This window comes from Coptis chinensis, chromosome 9 (assembly GCF_015680905.1).
Source record: "Coptis chinensis isolate HL-2020 chromosome 9, ASM1568090v1, whole genome shotgun sequence".
NCBI classification, from domain to species: Eukaryota; Viridiplantae; Streptophyta; class Magnoliopsida; order Ranunculales; family Ranunculaceae; genus Coptis; species Coptis chinensis.
The window spans coordinates 33,046,647-33,072,431 of record NC_141464.1 but is presented as its reverse complement, the minus strand read 5'-3'; the positions used below and the strand labels follow the sequence as shown (position 1 = coordinate 33,072,431).

General features: G+C 38.1%; 2 protein-coding genes and 1 long non-coding RNA gene across 3 annotated transcripts; all 3 read right to left on the bottom strand.

Moving 5' to 3' along the window:
• Positions 1 to 10,923: 10,923 nt before the first annotated feature.
• Positions 10,924 to 12,898, bottom strand: LOC147475616 (uncharacterized). Its single transcript, XR_015208581.1, has 3 exons — positions 12,697 to 12,898; positions 11,416 to 11,589; positions 10,924 to 11,326 (listed from the first exon to the last, which is right to left on the bottom strand). It is a non-coding gene; the product is annotated as an uncharacterized LOC147475616 (long non-coding RNA).
• Positions 12,899 to 13,731: 833 nt separating this feature from the next.
• Positions 13,732 to 17,761, bottom strand: LOC147475615 (uncharacterized). Its single transcript, XM_086585468.1, has 5 exons — positions 17,058 to 17,761; positions 16,513 to 16,983; positions 16,166 to 16,392; positions 14,345 to 15,133; positions 13,732 to 14,282 (listed from the first exon to the last, which is right to left on the bottom strand). The coding sequence occupies exons 1-5, from the start codon at positions 17,759 to 17,761 to the stop codon at positions 13,732 to 13,734; spliced, it is 2,742 nt and encodes a 913-aa protein (XP_086441594.1).
• A 6,982-nt stretch (positions 17,762 to 24,743) lies between these two features.
• Positions 24,744 to 25,544, bottom strand: LOC147475614 (uncharacterized). The gene has a single exon (XM_086585467.1). It carries the CDS (start codon positions 25,542 to 25,544, stop codon positions 24,744 to 24,746), a length of 801 nt encoding a protein of 266 aa, XP_086441593.1.
• Positions 25,545 to 25,785: the final 241 nt, after the last annotated feature.

Genomic DNA, 25,785 nt, shown 5'->3' with positions numbered 1-25,785 from the left:
TTCAGCGGTTGGGAGAAAAGATGTTTGAAGGAAAGATTTGAAAGGGGATAGAGATATACATTGACGACATGGTGGAAAAAAGCATGTCGGAAAAGGAACACTTAGAAGGCCTCCATGAGACTTTTTACATATTGCGCAAGCATAAACTGAAACTCAATCCCGAGAAATGCTCATTTGGGGTAACTTCAGGAAAGTTTCTGGGCTACATAGTCACACACCACGGAATAGAGGCAAATCCGGAGCAGATTCGATCGTTGATTGAGATGCCATATCTACAGAATGTGAAAGAAGTACAACGACTGGTTGGACGAGTCGCCGCCCTTAATAGATTCATTTCCAAGTCGTCAGACAAATGCCGGCCTCTATACCGCTTGCTTAGAAAAACTCCTGATTTCCATTGGACCGCAGAATGCGAAGGAGCCTTTCAAGAGTTGAAAAGCTACCTAGGGCAGGCACCCTTGCTATCATGGCCAGAACAGAGAAAAGCTGCATTTGTATCTGGGTGTTAGCGAGTACGCTATAAGTTCAGTTCTGGTGAGGGTGATCGACAAGATAGAAAAGCCAGTTTACTTTCAAATCAAAACCCTACTGTTGCAGAGACCCGGTACAGTAGGATTGAAAAGTATGCTTTGGCTCTGATATTTTTAGCTCTTAAATTAAAGCCTTACTTCGAAGCTCATTCTGTAGTGGTAGTAACAAACTTGCCTCTGAGACAAGCATTGAAGGCCGAGAAATCAGGTAGGATGCTTAAGTGGGCGGTATTGCTCAGTTCTTACGAGATTACATACCAAGTCAGAACAGCGGAAAAGGCACAAGCCGTGGCGGAGTTTCTGGCTGAATTTTCGGCAGAGGATCCCACTTGGGGAGAGGAAATGGTAATGGAATATGAAGGGGAGGTCAATAGCAATCATTTGGATCCTTGGGATATGCACAATGGGTGGAGAGTTTTTGCGGATTGGTCTGCTATAGATACAGGAAATGGAATAGGGGTAGTGTTAGTGACTCCTCAGAACAATCGCCTTGAGCTATCTATGAAATTGGGATTCGCGGCTTCAAATAATGAGTCTGAATATGAAGCTGTGATAGCTGGATTAGACTTGGCCAAGGATCTGGGGGTGAAGGAATTGTCTGTTTTCTCAGATTCCAATTTGGTAGTTTGTCAGGTGAATGGAGGGTTTGCGGCTCGCTGCCCTCGGATGGCGAGATACCTTGAGGTCCTACATCGAAAGGCAACCGAGTTTGACAAAATACAATTTGCTCATCTGGGCCGCGGAGAGAATAGACATGCCGATGCTTTGGCTTATGTGGCGGCGGTCCTACCCGGATCAAAGGGTTGGTCTATTAAAGTTAGAGTGTTGAGCAAACCAAGTACACAGATGAGGAAGGGGTTTTGCTCACTACCGAGGGAGATCAGGGTTAGATAACACCGATAAAGAATTTCTTAAAGGGAGTAGAGGTAGAGAATAAACAGGACAGACGAAGAATGGAACAGTTGAGTCAGAGGTACACATTGCTGGAAGGTGCACTATACAGAAGAAATTTCAGCAGACCATTGCTAAAATGTATAGGTCCGCCGTTGGCACAAGAGGTTATGGCAGAGATTCATGAAGGAGATTGTGGTAGTCATTCTGCAGGATGAACTACAACTCATAGGTTGATATCACAAGGGTATTTTTGGCCCCATATGAAAAGAGACGCCACAGAGTACGCTAAGAAATGCGAGAAATGCCAACGATTTGCTTCATTCATACACTCACCAACTGAACCATTGCATAATGTGTTCAGCCCATGGCCGTTCACCATGTGGGGACTGGATATTGTAGGACCGCTACCCATAGCAAGCGGTAAGAGGAGATTTATGTTAGCCGCTACTGACTATTTTACCAAATGAGTGGAAGGAGTGGCTTTGCAACAAGTCAAAGAAGAAAACATGAAGAAGTTTTTGTGGGAAAATATCATATGCAGGTTCGGGCTGCCACATACAGTAATCGCGGACAATGGAACTCAGTTCACCGAGGGAAAGGTGCGAGAGTTTCTACAGGCATTTAAAGTAAAGTAAGGGTTCTCAGCCCCCTACAACCTTGAGGGAAATGGACAGGCAGAGGCATCCAACAAAATAATAATGGACAATTTAAAGCGAAAGTTGGAGGAGAGAAAGGGTGCTTGGGCAGACGAGTTAAGTCCTGTGCTATGGGCATATCGGACCATACCGCGAACATCAACTAATGAATCCCCATACGCAATGGCGTGCGGTGTAGAGTCCGTCATACCAGTGTAAATGATAGAATCCACAACCAGAACCCAGGCTGTTGAAAGAGGACTGAATGAGAGAATATTAGCTGCGGATTTGAATCTTCTCGAAGAAAGAAGAGAGATAGCTCGTATTTGGTTGGAGGATTACCATCGGACTCTACAGAGACAGTATGATAAACGAGTAAAGCCGCGAAAAGTTTTGCTGTGGGTGACCTTGTGCTGCGACGAGTTACTCCTGCCACCAAGAAAGAAAATGAAGGCAAGTTGGGACCAAACTAGGAAGGACCCTATGTCATCAGTAAGAAGGGTAACTCTGGAACTTATGGATTACAGAATACGACTGGGGCAAAGATAGAGAGGCCGTGGAATGTCAGAATGTTGAAAAAGTTCCATGTCTAGGGTCTGTACTTTGTTTTTTTTGTATGGCTGGTTTAAGAAAAGGCTTATGGTAGCGCACTATTTGTATTGTTTATTATTATGTCTATGAAATAAACAGGCACTTCTTTCAATCGAATCACCGGTAGATAATAAATAATCAATGTTGGAACGAATAGCTTCACAGTTGTATCAAGAGAGCGGAGGGGAGGTGCCCTTCGTGGACTATACGTCCCAATCAAACTAGGGGCAACCCTGAACAACTTCACAGCTGTATAAAAAGAGCGGGGGGGGTGGAGCCCTTCATGGATCAGACGTCCGAATCAAACCGGGGCAACCCGGATAGCTTCACAACTGTATAAAAGAGAGAAGGGGTGGAGCCCTTCATGGATTTGTATGTCCGAATCAAACTGGGGGCAACCCTGAATAGCTTCACAGCTGTATAAAGAGAGCAGGGGAGGAGCCGTTCGCGGACTATATGTCCGAATCAAACTGGGGGCAACCCTGGATAGCTTCACAGCTGTATCAAGAGAGGGGGGGAGGAGCCCTTCACGGACTATGCAGACGTCCGAATCAAACCGGGGCAACCCTAAACAGCTTCCACAGTTTGTATAAAAGAGAGGGGTGGACTGTATGTCCGAATCAAACTGGGGCAACCCTAGATAGCTTCTTCACACCTGTATAAAGAGAGGGCGGGGGTGGATGACGCCTGAATCAAAATGGGGGCAACCCTGAATAGCTTCACAGCTGTATAAAGAGAGCGGGGGGGAGGAGCCCTTCACGGACTATATGTCTAAATCAAATTGGGGGCAACCCTAAATAGCTTCACAGCTGTATAAAGAGAGCGGGGGGGAGGAGCCCTTCGTGGACTGTATGTCCGAATCAAACTGGAGGCAGTCCTGTATAGCTTCACAGCTGGATAAAGAGATCGAGGGGAGGAGCCCTTCACGGATGGTAGTGACAACCCGTATAAACTTAGAGCAACTCAAAACATCCCCAACGAATATTAAGAAAGGAGTATGAAGATTAGAGTTCCTAATTAAATGACCTCACGGCATAGTGAATTGATTACGGAAAAATCAAAAGGTATAACATCCAATAATGAAAGTGTTGAGGGAAATTAAACAACTTAGATTGACACCTGCAACGCAAATGTATTGGTTCGGAGAAATACTCGTTCAAACACAAGAAAAAGTATTTATTCACAAAATATTACAAATCGGATGGATCAACTACAAAGAAAGAAAGCCGGCACGTATTACTGCTGAGATTCAGTATTCACTTCTTCATGAGTGGGATTTGCCTCTTCACTAACAGCGGTGTTGTCAGCTGCATCCACTTCCACTGGGGAGGTGTCAGCACTGGTAGGATTGATAAGCATATCAGTGGTAGTCGTCTCATCAGTCTCACAATTCGTAGGCAAGGGAACCAACAATATGGTATCTGAAACTGAAGGTGGCGGGGGAAGAAGACGTCCGACCGCGGTGAGTTGATCAAGTTGCTGCTGCAATTCACGAGCAATCTTCTTTCCAGCTAAACCTCGGAATCTCTCTGCAGCTTCCTTCAATGCCTTGTCCAAAGCAGCTTGAGAGGCAAGTTTCTCCGCCTCTTTCAAACTTTCAAGTTTGGAATTTACCCCCGCTACGTAGTCGCGGTGCTTATCGTCAGCAATCTGGAGCTCTTTCTGTGCCTTGCGTGCCGCGCTTTGAGATTCATCCCTTTCCTTCTCCAACGTGGCATACTTTGATTTCCAGCCATCAATATCCCGGCCGCTGAACATCCAAATTCTCCACAAGATCTTGGTTAGGCGCGGTAATGTCGAGCCAATATCCGTGCATTTCGCGAGAGACATATTTGGAATCAAAGGTAGTAGGACATATAATGGGAAATTAATATAAATGACACACACCTTTTCCCAACCAGTATATATGGAAGCCCTATGAGAAGCGACAGTGCCAGAGTCTCCATACGCTTGATCCCGAGGGAGATGGGAGCTGAAAAACATAGATGCTGCGACAGCTGGGTTCTCCAAAGCTGAATCACGGGTGTTGACATTGCGGTCTCTAGCCTTGAATTTGGGATGCCATACTTCAACCGGGCCGGATGTTAATGGACTCGCTAGAGTTGGATCCTGCCTGGAGCGACGTGTGGGAGCTATAGATCACGAAGGTTCAGCGCGGGCACCAGTGTTGGAGTGCGAAGTGGTTTTGGCCTTTTTCGCGGGAGGACTCTTATCAGAAACTTCAATTGGCGCATCACCATCAGAGTCGCTGTCCCAAAGCTTGTGTTTATTTACATCCATATCGGGAGCATAAGTTGGATTAAGATTGGGGGCAAAGTCGTCTTCCCACTCAGCCACGCGAGAATACGAGGGAGGACGTGGGACAACTTTTGTATTTGAGGCCTTGGTAGCAGCGGCCCTTTGAGCAGCAACACGAGATTGAGAGATTTTGGTGGTATACTTGAAAGACCGGTGAATTGGACGTTTTCTTTTTTGAGGGGGGGAAGGTTTTGGCTTTCTTTCTTTGGGGGGCGGCAGTCGATAGAGGGGGCCTTGGTATTTGCCGATGTCTTTCAAAGAAGGGTTAAGTAGGAGAGGATTGGCTTTTTCGGGATCTATACCAAGGACTTCACACTGGGCATTCCCCAAATCGCGAAGGGATTGGAAAATCTCTGAGAAAACGCCGGTGTATATCTGTGATCACGAATCGGGTCTCCAACCTGGATCACCAAAAATAAAGCCAAATTACAAACAAGTGGGACAAAAATATTGCGACTCTAAATGGATTACTTACCACTTGTAAGGAAATGGAGAGGCCTCAGAGAAACTTCCGAAGGGAGGTCCGCGGATAAAAAACTCCCAGACACATACAACGGATAATGGTGCCACACTTTTAGTGTTCTAATTCTTATATATTTGATCAAATAAAAAAAAATTGCTAAAAAATAGGTGATTTGTATAAACTAATTCCATATTACATATCATACAATTTTAGTGTCTATGATAAAGAAGCACCGACTTATTTCGAATATATCTTTAACACGGCCTCAAAACATAGTTAAAAATAATTATACAAAAAATAACATCACAAAATATATAATAGAAAATAAATAAATAAAAAAAATAACGGCAAAGCAATAATGACAAATATTTTAAAAAATATATAATACTGAATAAAACTAACGTCAAAAAACAATTAATGGGGAACTGAAAATAAGATGCAAATGCATCAAACTAACCTTAAATAATATTTAACAGGAAATCAGAAACTGGATGCAAATGCAATCATTAAACTAATCTTAAAAAGTAATTAATAGAAAATTGGAATATGAATACAACTGCATTAAACTAACCTCAAAGAATAATTAACGGAAGATCAAAACTTGTTTGGATGCAAATATATCAAACTAACATAAAAAATTAATTGTCGGAAAATCAGAAACTGGATGCAAATGCATTGAGCTAACCCTTAAAAATTAAATTAACGGGAAATCAAAAACTGGATGCAACTGCATTGAACTAACCTCAAAGAAAAATTAGTTATAAATTGGAAATATGATGCAAATACGTCGAACTAATCTTAAAAAATAATTAATGGGAAATCGGAAACCGGATGCAACTCCACTGAACTAATCTCAAAAAATAAACTAGATGCAAATGCATTGAATTAACCTCAAGAAATAATTAACAGGAAATCGGAAACTGGATGCAAATTCATTGAACTAACCTCAAACAATAATTAATGGGAAATCAGAAATAAACTAGATGCAAATGTAACTTTATCAAATAATAAATGAGAAATCCGAAACTGAATGCAAATGTATTAAACTAATCTCACAGAATAATTAACGAAAAATCAGAAACTAGATGGAAATGCATTGAGCTGACATCAAATAACAATTAATAGGAAATTGGAAATTAGATGCAAATGTATTGAACTAATTGAAAAGAATAATTAACGAGAAATCAGAAACTGGATGCAACTGCATTAAACTGATCTCAAAAAATAAATAACGGGAATTGGAAATTGGATGCAATTGCATTGAACTAACCTTAAAATATAAATAACGGAAAATCAGAAACTGGATGCAAATGCATTAAACTAACCTCAAAACAAAGTTGGGTTATATGTTATGGGAATGTCTCGATAAGTATAGTTTTGTATTTAAAATGGTGTTTATCTTATCTCTTTCCCTATGATTGAGAACTCTTTGCTATTCAAATAGCTTCAATATATATGAACTTCACCTTATTAGGCAATCTCACAAAATTTCAATCAAACTTCTATTATTAAACAACAAAATGAAGCTGAAGGGTTTTATCAAAGGTGAGTTCTTTTTTTTTTAATGGAGAGTGAGGTTTTCACGTTATAAGAAATTTGGTTGAGTGATCAATATAATATTAATATATAATAGTTCTACATATTTGCAAATATTTTTTTAGAATATTTAATATAACAATACCCGTTCGTAGATAATCTTTGAAGATTCCACATAGTGAGTCATGCATAATTTAAAGAATAATTAATGGGAAATCGGGAATTGGATAATCTTCGATGATCCCACATAGTAAATCAAGCATAATTTACTTTTTATGTCATGTTTACAAGGACACTACAGATGGATAAGTAGAAGTTGGTAATACACATCACATTAGATAATTAAAAGGAAATCGGAAACTGAATTCAAATACATAACTGAGCTCAAAAAGTAATTAACGGGAAATCGGAAACTTTATGCAAATGCAATAAACTAAACTCAAAAAGTAATTAACTAGAAATCGGAAACTTTGTGCAATTGCATTAAACTAATGTTAGATAATAACTAACGGGAAATTAAAAATTAGATGCAAATCCTTGAAAAATATTTAACGGGAAATCGGAAACGGTATGCAAATACATCAAACAAACCTCAGATAATAATTAATCGAAAACCAGAAACTGGATGCAAATGCATTGAACTAAACTCAAAAAATAATTAACATAAAATCAAAAATCGAATGCAACTGCATTGAACTAACCTCATAGAATAATTGGTGGGAAATCGGAAACTAAATGGAAATGCAATGAAATAATCTCAAAGAATAATTAATGGGAAATCAGAAACCGAATATAATTGCATCGAGCTAACCTCAAAGCATAAATAATCAGAAACTAGATGCATATGTATTGAAGTAACCTTAAAGAGTTATTAACCAGAAATCGAAAAATGGATCCAAATGTAATGAACTAATCTCAAAGACTAATTAACTAAACATTGAAAAATGGATAAAACTGCACTGAACTAACCTAAATGAATAATTAACAAGAAATTATAAATTTGATGTAACTGTATTGAATTAACCTCAAAAAATAATTAACGGGATATCAGAAACTTGATGCAAATGCATTGAACTAATCTCAAAGAACAATTAATATAAAATTGAAAATTGGATGCAACTGCATTGAACTAACCTCAAAGAATAATAACTAAAAACCAAAAACTGGATGCAATTGCATTAAACTAAAATCAGAGATTAACTAATAGGAAATAAAAAATTGGATGCAAATGTATTGAAATAACCTCAAAACATAGTTAACTGGAAATCGGAAGTCGGATGTAACTGCATCGTACTGACTTTAAAGCATAAATGTCCGCTTTTTTAGCCTTCCCACATTAGTAGTTACGAGTAATTAGGAACCCAAAATGAAAGTGAGTTTATAAAAATAGACTCTTACATGTATGCAAACTATATAAAATTTGTAAACTATCAAACTAACCTAGAAAAATAATTAACGGGAAATCAGAAACTGGATGAAGATGTATTAAACTAACCTCAAAGAGTAATTAATGGGAGATTAGAACCTGGATGCAATTGCAATTAACTAATCTCAAATATTAATTAACGAAACATAAAAAACTGGATGCAACTGTACTTAATTAACCTTAATGAATAACTAAAGGGAAATCATAAAGTGGATGCAATTGCACTGAACTAACCTCAAATAATAATTAATGGAAAATCGAAAACTTGATGCAACTACATTAAACTAACCTCAAAGAATAATTAATGGGAATTTGGAAACTGGATGCAACATACTACATTAAACTAACCTCAGAGAATAATTAATGGAAAATCAGAAATTTGATGCAAATGTATTGAACTAATAACCCTAAAACATATTTGTATTATATGTAGGGGGAATAAATGTCTCAACAAATATAGTTTTGTATTTTAAGTAGTGTTTATCACAATTCTTTTATTGTGATTAGGAATGCCTTGCTATTCAAGTAGCTTCAATATTATCTTAGCCACATTGGGCATTCTCACAAAACTTCAATCAAACTTTTATTGTTAAACCTAACAATAAAAAGAAGTCGATGAGTTTTATCAAGGTTTAATGCTTCCTTTTTATAGAGAGTGGTGCAAAAAATTTAAATGAGTAATTAATATAATTTTCATATCTCATAGCTATGCATAGTTGCTAATATATTTTAGAATAATTTAATATAACGGCACCCATTCGTAGGATACATTCATGTGATAAATCTTTTCAAGTGGGAGTAGTATATTCTTTGAGGATATGGAAACAATCAATCTGTTTTAGTGATTTGTACATATTAGTACGTAAGCTGAGCGGGGACGATTTACTGCTAAATCACCATAAATCTAATAAAACTATTATATAAGCTGGATCGAGTTTAAGATAATTCCATTTGAAAATTAAGGATTAATATCCTAAACCACAAAGTGAAGAGGCTATCTCAATTTGATCCCTTAGTTTCTAAGTACTTATGCACCATAATCATTGCTCATTAACGTATTTCAGTTTATTTTCAATAAAAATATATTCTAATTCAAAAATTTGCCGCTAAATCACCATAAACCTAAGAAAACTATTATACAAGCTAGATCGAGTTTAAGATAATTCTATTTGAAAATTACGGATTAATATCCTAAACCACAAAGTGAAGAGGCTATCTCAATTTGATTCCTTAGTTTCCAAGTACTTATGCACCATAATTGCTGCTCATTAACGTATTTCAGTTTATTTTCAATAAAAATATATTCTGATTCAAAAATTTGCCGCTAAATCACCATAAATCTAAGAAAACTATTATACAAGCTAGATTGAGTTTAAAATAATTCTAATTAAAAATTATGGATTAATATCCTAAACAACAAAGTGAATAGGCTATCTCAATTTGATCCCTTAGTTTCGAAGTACTTCTGCATCATAATCGCTGGTCATTAACGTATTTCGGTTTATTTTCAATAAAAATATATTCTGATTCGAAAATTTGTGTGAGACATTATATAAAGCATTTTCAGCACACAAAATATTTAATAGATCCCGGGCGTATGCCCGGGTCCAAAATCTAGTTATTAACTAGTATAGTGCATTGCAGTGTGGGCGTGAGTGGAGCATATCCTTTCGTTAGTTATAAATTATATTCTTTAATTTAATAATTAATTATAAAAATCTCACTCGTTAAATTAATTATTATTTAATTATAAATTTTCTTCTAAAAAAAAATTGATCACCACAGTTGGACTAAAATTAAAAGACTTTGAAAAAAAATTCAAAATGTCTAGATAAAAGATTAGGCAAACCACGTAATCATGTTTAGTTAAAAGATTGAAATACTATATTCTATTAAAACTAGCTCAATCATGTAACCCTATTACTCAAACACTTTGAAGTTAGGAAAACAACCATAATTCTAGACTACAACTTTGGTATAATTAAACCTAGTTCTACACAATGATAAATTTTTATTTTATCAAGTCCCAAATCCCTTTAACAGTCTCAACAATTTCTAAAGTAGTCATTTGTACTGGTAGTCTAGTATGCAATTTTGTGGCTATAAATTTAATATTTTTTATCCATAAATAAAAAAATTCAATTAGGTTTCACATAATTACTTATATGTTTTTTTTTAGACTATGTCATAAATAATCTATAATTCAAGTAGCCTTTCAAAATATTCTATGTTTAAAAAACCCATTAGTATATTACTAAGGCACCAACAGATCCAAAACCTAGTTTTACCCGGCAAAGACCACTTCCCATCCTCTAGCTAGGTAGAAATGGAACAGTGGAAGTATCATTACAAGCCAGACGGCAAGAGCACATGAGAAACGAGTTTTAATGTGCTGATTCATACATCACATTAGCATGCTAAGAGTGGAACGTCTCCAGATGATTTAAATTTATTTTCTAGGTATGACAAGTTTTTCATGAAATTGGCAAATCAATTAAAGTTGAATTGCTGTAAAGTAACCAACCAAACTCGGGACCTTAACACTTGCAATATCGGGATCAATTTGATTCGGTCAGCAAAAATAATGAGAGATGAACGATTGCATCTAGTATATGTAAGGCTACAAATACAAATACTATGCGTCTTCATCTGGGAGTTGGGACACAGCCGGATAAGTTATACTATAAAATAAAAAAATTAGATAACAGATCAGCTCATGTCAGCACTAGCTTTAAGCATCGAAGTTGTAAATTGATTCAGTGCACGGCAACATTTCCAATCAACTTCATAAGGATGAAAAGGATGTCGACACCTGGAAGATATTAGCAACTCGCCCCTGTAACTACTAAATCACTCACCCATTCTTTGCTTTATCATAGGCATTGGATTTCTGTTTGGGTGAAAATGTGAAGCTGTCTAGAACCTTTCCAAGCAGCATCTCAGAAATTTTTATCTGCGTGGAAAATGGAATACAACAGCTTAAAAATTTGCATCACAGTTAAATGATGGTTTATGGTCCATTGTTCCGATCAAAGCACATACCCAGTCAGTCAGTCGTAGATTCGGAGGCCATTAGCATCTCAAGGTCATCACGGCCACAGTAGCTGGGTGGACGCCAGTTCAGCCGTTGTGGGATAACATCTAATAAGCCTACAGGAACATACCTATATGTATAGCTGAGCCATTCAAGCAAGAAGTGCCTGGTTATCTCCACACCTGCAAATGCATAAAACATGTTAACTTCCGGATATCGACATCCAGATATAGTTGTCTTTGGCTTTATCAAAAAAGCGACAACTATGCCTCTCTTAATTTACGGGCAATGAAGCAATTGCAAACAAAAGAAAGTGGAGAACTATTTAATTGTGAATGATGAATCCATAAACTGTTACATTCGTACTGCAAAAGCTCAGAATTTCACTTCAAGACCTCTGCTTTATAACCTGTTACTATCAATGAAGAAGTCAACCAAACGGACAAATTCCTTCAGTGTCTCATCTAATGAGTTCTTAGTTCTTACACTTGGTGAAGCCAAAGGAGGTCTATGATGTAAACCAAATCAAGCTGGCTGTCCTTGTAGACGGGGTTTGAAAACCTTCATCTAGTGGCAGAGAGGTTGAAATTTCTAATTTTACAGTTCGAGGTTGCAAATTTATTCCACTAATAATACTTCTTCATACAATATGTTTTGTTGGATTTTTTTTCCAGTATAAAGCAATTATGCATCATCGGTATTTACATCTAGATGAATTCAAGATGTTTCATTAGATAGTTGAGATAAGGGAAATGTTTGGTTTGCTAACTGTCACATGGTGTGGTGTTTATCTGTGAAAAGGACGTCTCAAGAAATGTTATGATGCCCGTCAAAAAGCATATGACAATCATTGTTTAAAGAGATATTTTACAGTGACTGCAAAGTTGAACAAAGCAGTTAAGGAACTACCTGGATATAGCACTACAAAAAGAATATAAAAGTTATCTGCCAAAACCAAGAGGAGTCGAGGTGGACATGAACAAAAGCAAGTTTTATCAAATGACATTCTCATTGGTATATTAAACCCTTCAACACCACAATAATAGTACTGTCCTATTATTGGGCTATAAAGCTAGCAGAGTGGGCTAGTTCTGATGGTCCGAAACAGTTTTATTTGTACTGTCCTAAAGATATTTTACCTATTTTAATATAATGTATGAAGGTTTTATCAAAAAAAAAAAAAACCCTTCAACACCACAATAATAGTATTTCAAAGAATGCATGGCATTAGAGGAACTGGTTCTGCAGATATTATGAGCATTACTGGATTGACAAGACTCGTGACATACCTTTTGTATCGGATCCCCAGTGTTGAAGGCCAAAATTGGCGTAGTCTTCCAGAATATTTAATATTCAATATTCCAGAATATTCAAAATTGGTGTATTCAAAATTGGCGTAGTTTCACCTGAAGAGATGTCCCAGTGCCTCTGTTCCTTAATTTCATTTCATATCCAAGGCTGTTTGGCAAAAGTAAATTTATTCATCATCACCATTTTGGAAAGTCAAATCTTTAACCAAAAGAACCAAATCGAGTATTTCCTTACAATTTCAGGAAATAAAAGATTGAATAAATGATACCCAAGACGAGTTGATGACTAAAAAGGCAAGTAAAGCGACTTAGAAGATAAACAACGCTTTGAGAAACAAACCTTTACAAGTGAACCTCGAGCAATCATACAAGCAGAAAGCTCAGGGCCGGGCAGTCAGACAATCAAGCCTAATGAAGATTAGGGTGGATGTGAATCAAAGTCTAGTAGGAACAGACGAGATACACTAGCATCAGTTGAAGTGAATAATAAAATATGCAGCAAGTGTCAAAAAATGTTCTTCATGGTTGGTATTTGCCGAGTCCTTACATAGATTTAAAAAAAAAACAAAAAACATCAACTTTATCAAAGTAATAAAAAAAACCTTCTTCAAGGTAATGACATAGACATTACTTCAAAAGTAAAAACAAGGTAATTGTAGGCTTAACCGCAAATGTAAAATTGAACTTAAGCAAATATAATATACATATTGCTTATCTAACTAGATAAACATATCGAGAATATAAACAAAATCTCAAGATAAGTGTAGTTTCAACTAATGCTTGTAGTTGACATGTGGAGCAAACGGCCTTTAAGACCAACACATCTTCCAATTCTTTGCAGTCTATCTAAAGTGAATATAGGGCTAAATGTTAGATCACACAATTTCTGGTACATGACAAAGCAACAAATGTCAAGCCGAGGCTTTCTTTTTCACCAATATCTACCACAACCTGATCAAGAGTGAGCCCTTGACTTTTATGAATTGTTATAGCCCAACACAAAACAAGAGAAATCTAAGTTCTTTGGCATGAAGTATCATTTGTCCTCCAATGAGTTGTTTGTGGAGCAATTGGTATTATATTGGAATCTAGACGGAGCTTAGGACCACAGTAGTTATCAAAGTCAACCATGAGCGCAAGAGGAATATCTTCTGGTGATTTGCAACCATTTGCATACACAATGTCCACAATAATGCCCATTGCACCATTAACCAGACCATTGTGTATGGCAAGATTTGATTGAAGCATAACACGTGCACCAACTGATAAACACAAAACTTTTTCCAAGCCCTTTGCATCATCAGACAAAGCCTTGGAAGTAGTATCACAATTATCTTTTGATACAATTCGAGCAACAGGTTTTCCAAGCTCAATTAGTCGATTAAGATTGTAATCATGTGCAGCTTGCTTGGTCAGAAATAGATGCAAAGCATATTTGAAAGTGTTAATTTCTTCCACACTGAGCGAGGAAAAGTCTCTAGTCAGAAATAATTTCCAGTCATCGATCGTGGATGTTCCATCACTGAGTCTCATCAATGCTTCCCGGAACAATGCTTGCGTATCCCCTGCTTGTCAAAATATATGAGACAACCAAAACATTTATCAAAAAAAGAGTTCATAAGTCCACCGTATAGTTGCTGAGGACTCTTATCTCCTTTATACAATGCCCTATCGCATACAGGAGGTAACTGACGCATATCACCAACAAGGAGAATAGAGGCATTACCAAATGGCTCGTTAGGCCCAAAAATATCTTGACAACGACGGTCAATATTCACAAGCATAGATGTTCCGACCATACTATATTCATAAATAATGATGAGTTTGGTGTCTTTAAAGTCCTCTTCCATATGCTGACATTGATCACCTTCAAAAGATTTAAATTTTTTTGAAACATTTCGTTCAGTTCTTTGTTCAGTTTTGATGGCGAGTTCATGGTGTATGGTTGCACCTCCAATATTAAAAGCAGCGACTCCAGTTGGAGCCATGACACGTACTGCTTTGGCAGATCTAAAAAATCCAGTAATTGAATGCACAATTGCATTTATGAGAGTGGACTTCCCCGTGCCTGCACCACCACAAACTATCATACGAATGCACGCTCGATATTCTAGTGCTCGAATAACCATATCATGTGCCACTCTTTGTTCAGGAGACAGTTCATCAAGGGTTACAATAAGAGGTTCAATGTCAACTTCTTCTGCACCGCGCAAAGTATGCACAAATTTTCTTTCACTCTCCATGTTTGGATATCGATATAAACCTTCAGCCCAATTATGTGAAATATCAAAGTTTCTCCTCCCTAATTTGACATTCTCCCCATGGACAAACAAGGGCCCCATTGTTGCTGCCATCATCCATTCATCTTGAAACAGGTCTTCCATATCATTCTCTATCTCAATATCATCTTTGAATTCTTCATCAACAGGTTCAGGAAGAATTATTGGTTGGTGTTCTCCTTAGCCCACGTCAATGTACCTTTCTGACCATAGTAGGAAATCCCCTTTTTGCTTCTTCCAGAGTCCGAAAATGGTGATGAATCAGGGCTTATTGGCGACAAAATGATTCCCATTTTCCAGTGTTTGGTAGGATGTCACCATCCAGTTATGGAACCAAATGCAGAATTGCACTAGCTCGAGAAGTGTGCCAACCCTTCCGATCAAAGTAGTGTATTTTTACCATATCAAGGAGGGATGTATTTTCATAGCAAGGAGGTCGCTATATATATCTTCCTACTATACAAAGCTTGATTGGGTCTGTTCCAACAATCTCTTCATCTTTGTCCCCTCTTCTATGACATAAAGTTGATGCTAACATGCTCTTTTCACTTACATTAGCAAATGACTTACTTCTTGGGCAAAAATATCTCTTATGGATACACTTTTCATAAGCAATCGCTTGAAAGTAGATTTTGTATTCTGACATGGACGACGAAGATCTTCAATAATTTCTCGTAAAGTTTCTATGAAACTCTTTGATGTAGGCTCAGATTTTGAAGCATACTTAGCAATGTAATTTACTACAGACTACACCGAAAGGACGGGAGACCAATCAATGTTTGCACGCCATGTCTGTAGAATTTTTCTATTATGGGAGCAGACTAACTCATCAGTCCGACGCCCTATAAACCGGAACATATTACTGTTAGGTGGTTCCTCAACAATCTTCAACTAATCAAGTACGACAAATGGATATCTAAAGCGGCATCCCATCTGTTTCATTGTTTTATGTAAACATAAGCAATGGCTTCCACATATGATGTGTCACATGACCCGATTAACCAATAAAGCATAGTCATCTTCGTCTGTATCAAGATTCAACTCGAGTGGCAAAGTACGCGCACAAGGATGCTCTTGCATATTTCTATCCATGCTAGGATCTAGATTTATAGTGGAAACATGCCTATCAAAATATTAAATGACATTTGATATAACCTCTGTGCTTGTACCTATCCCACTAACATCTGGAGCACCTCTTAGCCAAAGAAATCCATGAGTATGACCACTGCCACGATTCTGCCACTCAAATTGGTACCAATGATCAACCACAGAAAACTCATTGCTTAAATATTCATGAAAGAAATTAGATGCCCTGGCTTGAAAGAACCATGCGACGACACTTGGATATTCGTTAACCAACCTTGCGCGTCCCCTTCTTTTTTCTAAAGGAGACAACCTGTAAGTTATATAATTCAACATGTCATACCTGTAAAGATCCTCAAATAATTCCTAACTTATAGCCAAGATATATTAAAATGATGTACAACACCATCATTCAACATTAAAATGAGACAACCTTTCAAGTGCATTAGATGGATCCAATATGTGAAATAGTTCTGGCCAATGCATGTTAGTAGCATTGAGTGTGAAAAATATCATTGGTGGACCTAACTGTTTCACCATGGCTATTAACTCTTTCAACCTTGTAAACCAAAAAGCACGAGTACCACGGATATTCCTTGCAAAGTAAGAAATGCGACTGACTAGTTGTTTGTCACCAAATGAAATCATATATCGAATATCTTGTATTGACAACTCTACATTTCCTGGATTCTTTCTCATGAAAACATCACCCAATGCAAGTGCGCGCCACCTTGATAAAGAGTTCCATGCAAAGTACCAAAATCTTGAATCTTTAGCAAAACGGCCATCATCGTACTTCATCAAATATTGAAAGTATTGCAACGAGTTTACTTTCCTTTGACGAGCTTGCCTCAAATCAGCATTGCCACAAGGAAACAAGGTTGGAAAAGTCATAGCAATGTATCTGGGAGTTGAAAACTCATTAATGATCTCTATAGTGAAAGGCATATGCACATGTGTCCGATCTGCATTTGGAACTTGCAATGCCCTTCAGAGACATGCTTGTTGATTAGGTTGCAGCAGAATAGCAATAGTACTAGTAGCATAAAAATCATCAATGTGGAATCAGGTGGTCCTTCAGACTCATCTGCCTGCATCTGCATTACTTTGTCTCCATTGTTAAGATCTCCCAAACTTTCTCTCGCACTTGGGATGTTTTCCGGTTTCCCATCTACTGGAAGTCTTTCTAGACTTCCGTCAGCAATAATTATATCATCATAGTGCCGATGATATTTTTTCAACCAAACCAATGCTTCATGTACAAACTCGCGACGAACACGAAACTCCTTGCTTGTATGTGGCTCGCCCCTATTAACAACTAGTATTGTAGATAAATCAGCAGGCTTGTATGGCAAAATAGTTGCAATTGCATTGACATCTTGTGCAAAGTTTATCACATTACCACCGTATTTGTATTGATGACCTTTAACACGATATACATACATTATTGGGTGCACCCTAGCAATAAGAATTCTTTTTAAATCTATCAAACGAGCCAATTCTAGAGTCACAATACCAGGATGTATTGAGTTATCCACACTGAACATGCTTGCTTGGTGGTTCCCTCGCTTATCTGACTTGTAAGAACACATACCTGCAGAAAAATTCAAATCAGGAATCTTCTTTGGCATTCTAGACAACTGTTGAGGTAGAAATAGTGGGATAAGGGTTATGTTGTTCATCTTAGATTCTTTTGTTTAGAGGATGGGTTTGATGGATGGAAACTACTTTCTCTACTATTTTCTAATCTTTATTGTGGTTCTTAAGTTCTAATGGTGGAAACACTACAGAATGAAAACACTAGGGATGGGGTTTAAAACATAAAAATGAAAACAAAGATTAAAACATGGAATACTTTGTAGAAAATAAAACTTGATGGAAACTTTGATGGAAGAGAACTTGTAGAGAATGAAAACTTGATTGAAAGGAACTTGATTGAACTTGAAATAAGAACTTGAAGACAACAATGGAAATTAAGAATAAAGCAATTAAAATAAAATAAAAAAAGACTTGAAATTAAATTTAGGTTACACTACTCCTAACAAACCAAATGGTTTGGACCCTAAAACATTGGATAACTAATTCTCTACATCTCTTTGGTTTATATAGGACACCATTTATAATTATACCATTCCTTCTAGAAACAATCTTCTGGGCTTTTGACCTAAGCCCATATAATAGAAGTCTTGATTTAGGCTTTAGGTCCCTGAGTCCGTAGCTTTTAGCCATGAGTCCATGAGTCTTTGACTTTGACAGTTGACTTGAGTTTTGACTTTGACTTTCTAGCACTTTTGCTCCTAAGCTGGAATCTTCCCAAGCAGCGTAAATAGCCATCCTTTTTGTGCTAAAATGCACGTATTAGGAATATGCGTCCTTAATGGCCTGTATCCTGCAAACAGTAGCAAAAACTATAAGTCGTCTGTTCATTAAGCATAAGAAGGGCATATTTGAAGCATTGTAAAGATAATAAAACGCACATTTGGGGACTGATCAACTACCCCCAAACAACATTTTGCTTGTCCTCAAGCAAAAGATAAGAGAGAAAAAACTAAGATCACAAATGTGTGATTTATTATAGTAGTCTCGTTTTGCGGAGTGCAATTGCATTGACCATATGCAACAAGGCCTTAAACCACTAGGATTTCCCTAGTGGATAAGTTTAAGCCTCGTGAGAGTTTTCTAGAGAAGGTACTCACAAAATTCCTCTATTTAGTACAAAGGGTCTCGTTTCCTTATTTATTCTCAGAGGTTTATACATCTCATTAGCGGGGGAATAAAGAAAAGCTCTTTTGAACTCAGAATAATATATACACAGTAGTTTAATCATCTAAAGATAAACGTGCAAAACATGAGCGATGAAATGGAAAAGTAGAGTCGTTTCTGACACTTTTGGAGAGCGTCTTTAAGCTGGGTTCTCACAGGGGTGTGTTGTAATCACAACTCTCTAATAGATTCACTAAAGTTTCATTTTCTCAAGTGCAGAGGGCACTTATATTCCTCACATACTCGAATGACGTCCAAGGAAACGATAGATCACAATATCCACTTACTATCACACAATCCTATTCCTAGTTGAGCTAGAAGTCTTTTATTAGGAATTACGGGGATAAGGTAGTGGTTTATAAATAAAGGGAAGGGAAAACAAACTCAGATAAGTTGAGAAATTGGATCTTTAGGATAATTGTAACTATAGAAGAACCTTGTTTTGTTCTTTGCTTCCGAAATTGTGATTCATTTTTATTGCCCTTTAGCTTTGTGACTCCATATGATTTTGAATTTTGGGAGTCCTAACTTTGCTTTTGTTTCTTTTGAAATTTACTCCTTTTGATTTTGAACTTTTGGGAGATTTCAATCTTTTGAATCTTCTATTTCGTTTCTTTATTTTCTCTTTTGAAGCTTCTAACTATTCTGTTTTTGTACAAGGCCTTCTCTTCTCTTTTTATATTTCATCCAATTCTCAACTCCTCAGTTGGGTAAGCTTTTTATTGTGTGTGTAGTAATGGTTCAGGGATTGATGGCAAAGAAATATTAAAGCTTTTAGAAATTGGCGAAAGCTCAAGGGGGGTAACTAGAGAAAGACTATCTTTTTAGGGTTTTAACGTTTATTTGGCTATTTCGATCCAAAAAGGGCCTAAATTCTCTCCTAGGATATGGCGTGGTGATCAGGCAACTGGACGTGTTATCTTTCTATCCGAACATCCTTGTGCCATCACTTAATAATCATTCAGATGAGGTTTTTGGCTAGATTCTCACAGGATATGGAACTTAACTATTCTAACCTTGGTCTCAGAAACTCATTGCTATATATAATCAAATGCTGATGCATGCCATTCATGAAAAGGTGTAAAAACTATTGTATGTATATTTGTCTGAGTTCGAAGAATGAATCTTTACTCTATTGCTACAATGAAACTTCTAAACCATTTATTCATCATAGAAAAAGGAAAACAAGACTTTTAGTACTAAACAGAAAAAATATTTTTGGTATTTTCGAAATATTTTAGGAAAGAAAGAAATATAGAAATATACTAAATCTATCTAATATAAGAATACTATATAATAAATGTTTAGTTTTTGCAAATGTTACTATACCACCCGCAAACAGAAATATGTTTTATCCTCAAAGTATGAAGAAAAGTAAATGGATTACCATAGGAACATGAGCAAAAACTGCATTAACCTATACTCTGTTCCTCGTGATGAGAATATACCACCCCCAAACAAGTTTGGAGCATGATTTGATAGATATAGAACAAGATGTACATGGGTTAACTATACTAGGGATATACGTAATTATTCTACCATGAAATTTTTGGGTGGAAAAAGTTTTTTTTTTAAGTGGAAATTTTATTGATAATGATAACGAGTTTTACAAATGATTAGGACAAGTGTGCAACAAGCTGTGCTGCAAGTCCTTTCTGAATGGTAAATCCTATCCTCCTAAACACAAACTCGTTAGAACTAGCTATCATTACGTTACTGTCCATAACTTTCTGCAACCTCTTAAGGAGCTCAACCGACTGTTGTGCCAAAAAAGCAAAAGTGTCGAAACTGAACGGAATGAAACAATGTTGGTTAGCCTTACAAGCATCCTCATGTTTCTCAATATTTCTTGCTGTTGCTCTATTAGCCGCTCCACCCACTTCAAAGACTCCATTCCTAAGCCCTACTAACGGAGAGGCTCCAGTTACACCAACACATGCATGCTTCCTTTCAGACCAACTATAAATCAATACATCCGTAGGTCGAAGGGTCGATCTCCCCTCATTCGGATGAGTGAGAAAATTGACAGGAGCCTCCTTATTCACTTGTACCCCAGCCCTCCAAAATGCATCACATAAAATGTCTCTGACATTATCATGTCGATATTTGAAACTTGGAAAATGTCGACAATGTGCTGCATGGTCCCCGAAAGCATCCAATCTACACTTTTTGCAAATAGGGCATAAACCACCGTCATAGTATAAAGGAATCATGAGATGGTATCGGAGAATAAAATGATACTCCACTAGTGACATACGCTGTCCAAGTCCCTCCATCAGAATAGCAAGTAGAAAATTCTTTGCATGTTCCGACTGCAAGCATCCCATGACTGCCTATTGACGAGCAGATAAATGAAACTCCTTCTCGAGACCATCAACAAATCTTACCGTAGAATGCTTCCACCAAAACATTTTGTGGTTTTGAGGGGGCGGTAGCATTCACAACCATAGAATTGAGCTTAAAATCGGGTAGACAGAGACTCATGCACTGCTAGCAACATCAATGATCTCATCCAAAGGCACTGGACCTCAACTCCTAAGAATGTGGTTCTGAAGCTCAGAAGTCTGAAAATGGGATGCCACAAAAGCAAATGTAGAGACACCAGTGGCACAAAAAATACCTAAACCACCCAGACGTAATGGGAGTGTCGATAAACGCCACTACAAGTCACCGAAGCCAGGACCATCAGAAACCACAATACCCTGGAGAACACTGTGGAGATGCCGATCAAAAGTCTGAGCTGCCTCTCTGAAAAAAGATGGTGGACAAGTACGAATCACGAAGACTAATGTAGAGAGCCCAACACAAGCTTGTAAGAGTGCTAACTCACACTGTGGATCTTCCAATACAGCCAAACGGTCCATTAAAGTCATAGCCTTGTCAATACGTTTGTGAGCAAGACCCATAACAAAAGATGCATCAGTGCTAACTACACCTCCAAGCAACCTGACCCCCTGCTGAGGATGGGACAAATCTGAAGGAAAGAGACTAGGAGTAGAGCGACGTGGATCCGGTGATGGCCAAAATATCTCAATTTTAGCCACATGAAGAACCAACCTGTAAGAAGGTCCTTGTTTCTGAATCATACCCAAAGCTGTCGCCACCTATTTTGTATCCCCGATCAGAGTCCCATCATCTAGGTACTAAGCCTGTAGCAATAATTGACAACTTGACTGGATCCATAAAATCAGAGGATGCAACACCAGTGCAAATAGAAGAGGACCCAAAGGGTCGCCTTGCTGGACCCCAGTTGCAGACCATATGTAGCCATCCCCCACGTATAGCCTCGCAGGTTGATAATACAAGTACTCGACCCAAGGGGCAATAGCTGGGCATCAGATATGAACCTCTCTCAACATGGTGGTCCGATCAACCATGTTAAAAGCATTCTGAAAATTTACTAGTAGCATAGAAAGAGAGGTATTGTTACTGTTAGCATACACCATACAGTTTACAGCGTGCAAAATCGCCTCTGCTCCACCAGAAACACCCACCCCATACTGGAAATCCTGTAAGTACCCAACCACATCTCTAGAAACTCCTTTCATGGAAATCTTGGAGACCAGACGATGCCAAACCATGTCGACAGCTATAGGACAAATACTATTATCTGGCTTAAGAAGTGGAGTAAACGGAGCATTCACTATGAATTCCGCTAACAGCTGTGGACATCGTCCTTGTAACCAAAGATTCACCATAGGGGTTAATGCATCTAGCAAATCAGACGATATAGCTACTGCAGCACCACTCATGGCATCCAACAAGTGTTGAGCTCAATGACCATCACGACCACAAGAAGTACCTTTCGAAAATGACCTAATGCATGACAATATGGTGTCTCTCTATACCAATAAAGGGGGCCTAGCAAACGGAACAGTTGGTCTCACAGGTGGTTGTCGCATTGGGTATTTCTCCTCTAATGCTTGAATAGTCTCGGCCGAGTTAGAGGTAACCCTTGATAATGACAACACTTTTATCGCTGCAGTAAAATGCCCATCAGTAACTTTCTGTAAGCATCGTCGTACATTCTGAGTGGAAACAGATCTCTAAGGTGGCTAGATTGAAGGAGGCTCTACAACAGACTCTAAGAGGCAAAACAATCCACCAGGCTCGTTCCATATCGACAAAGCATAGAGAATCTGTTTCTGCTGAAGGTTTTTCCTATTACCAGACCGACGTTCCTGACAATTCTGTGGCTGAAAACCTTATAGAGTGCAACACGAAAGAAGGAGAAGACGAACCCATGACATGATTAAACTAAGATTAGGCATAATATCCCAGAGAGCAGACTTCAATGCACTAAAAAAGGCCAAACGACAAGCACGTGGTATACTTTTCATAGTGCGAAAGGGTATACGGAATGCACTATCAAGTAACGTCTCATCAAGAGAGGGAACAACACCCAGAGGCCTCAGGATAACACTAGCGTCTCCTTGTGATGAGAGTGTAGGTTGATGGGCGGTGGTTCTGGTATACCGACAATAAGACATCCCAACTCCCCATTATCAGTCATTTCCGGTGGTTTTGTGATGCCTCTTGAATAACGACATGGTATTGTTAAGGCATGCATGCTGAGACAGTGCCCACATATCCATTTGTTCATCATTTTCAAAAAGTTAAGAAGGGATAAATATAAACTTATGTCCTTTTTAATTTTATCCCGCAGTCTATCTGTATCTCCCTGGCCACTCAAGTGTTGCTTCTTAATATGAGTTTCGATATACGAAACCACAAAACTGCCACCACCATTGGCCTCATCTTTGCACTTGTCAAACTCACAAAAGGGGAAATACACATGCTTGATAAGGTTATATACTAAAAGTATTATTTTTGTATTAACTCTTATTCTTTATAGTTTGAATGAGAATTATATGGGCAAATGTTATGCATATTATATATGTTATTGATTATATGCATGCGTCTAATACTTTATGTTGTAGATGATATGGTGTGTGGTGACACACAGAAGATCATATCATCAGTACTTTATAAAGTATAAGTAAACGTTCACAACCTAGATGGATTTGGACAAACCATTGGTACGGTCGTAGTATAATCTGGTATTAGTCTATCTTGACTATAGGATTACACTAGTACACTTTGTGTGTATTGAACAGGACCAAGTGAGGTTGTTTTTCTTTATACTGACTATATAAGAGAACAAACGCCTCTGTTATTATGGATGCTTGTCCTCTTAATCCAGATATAATAACGGGAACTTACGTGCATTGTACATTGCTTTAAATCATCAATGAGTGAGATTCATTTGTGAATCAACAAACTCGATGGATTGGGCAATGACATTGTATGTAAGGTGTGCTGTTGATTATAGAAGGAATCCATGACCCGCAAGAAGTCGGGTTGATGATGTCCCCTTGAGGAGCTCATATGGATTGTCATGTAAATCCTGCAGGTGGATTTAATCTGACATGACAATGAGGTTGAGTGGTACTACTTAAGGACATAAGAAGTTTTTATTTTTTATTTATTTATTTATTTTTGAAATAACTAGGGGTCAGCCCCCAAACTTTATTAACTTCATTTTCTCAAGTACATAGTGCCTTCCTTATCCCTCGTGATCAGTACATGCATTTTTTGATCCATCGGGGGAATAAAGAGCACCAATCCATTACACTCGTCTCTATTTAATTTGATAAGTAGTCACTACTTGGTTACCTTCCACAAGACATGGACAAAGGATACTATGTCGAACTTTGAGCTCTTTGTTTGAATCTGTGCTACAGGGTTCCTACAAGATACCGGTGGCTTACCTTTCTTTGTTAATATCTGTACCCCCGATAGAGTCCGATTGCACTTTAATTCGTGTTATCCTCATTTTGCTCCGACATTCCAGCCCCCTTTAGAACAGCTAGCGGTTCCCGATAGATCACCGATTTCTTCTTAGAACTGCCGCTTATATCGCAGTAGCACTTCCCCATCTCTATCCCTCAATACACCTCCATAACCTGCCATCCCTCTTGTACCGACCCACCCATCTGTGTTTAGAGCCTCTGTCTCACTCCCTGGTCTGTCCCATTTGACCCATCTTTCCTCCTTTTGTATCACTTGGACCCTAATACCCAACCTCTCCAACATCACTTTGGATCCCATGTCCTCCTGTATAGCTTTTAGCATCTTCCCCATGTATATCTTCATGCTATTTATGACCTTGTGGCTTACCTCATCAGCTGCCTTGGATCGATTCCTCTTTAGCCTCCAATTTCTCTCAGTCCATATAGCTTGCACTGCTGCACAAGTAAAGGCTCGAATCACTTCCGACACCATGTTATTCTTCCTACTTAGGCTCATTAGGTAGTACCATTCCTCATGTGATGCTCTTACTGCACCTGGTAAACCCATCGCCTTCTTGAACTCTTCCCAGACTATCTTCGAATATGAGCAATCAAAAAAGAGATGAGCTGAACTCTCTCCCTGGTTACCACACAAACAGCACTTTGTATTTCTTATTACCTTCTTCGCCACCAGTCGATTCTGTGTTGGGAGAGTTCCGGAGAACAGTTGCCAAACAGTGAAGGAATGCTTTGGTACTGAGTACTTCCCCCAGACCATCTTGAACCATTTGACTTTACTCCTCACATTCTTTAGTACTGAGTACGCTGATGCTGTAGAAAATACTCCTGAACTGTTAGGCGTCCATATGACCTGGTCCTCCATGATGTAGGAGTTGATCTCCGTATCCATGATCCATTTCTTAATTTCGCACTCCTGTAGATCAGTAATTACTCTCGTCCAACCACCATCAATAACTTGACTTAATCAATGGGCATTCGATATCTTAAACACAGGGAGATCAATGAGCATATAATATGGAGCCCATAAACGTATTACACGGTTTGGGATTAGGGTGGTAGTGCAACAATGACCTTTAGTGGAATAAGCCATTTGTTGACGGACTTGGGCCGTGTGTTTTGGGTGAACATGA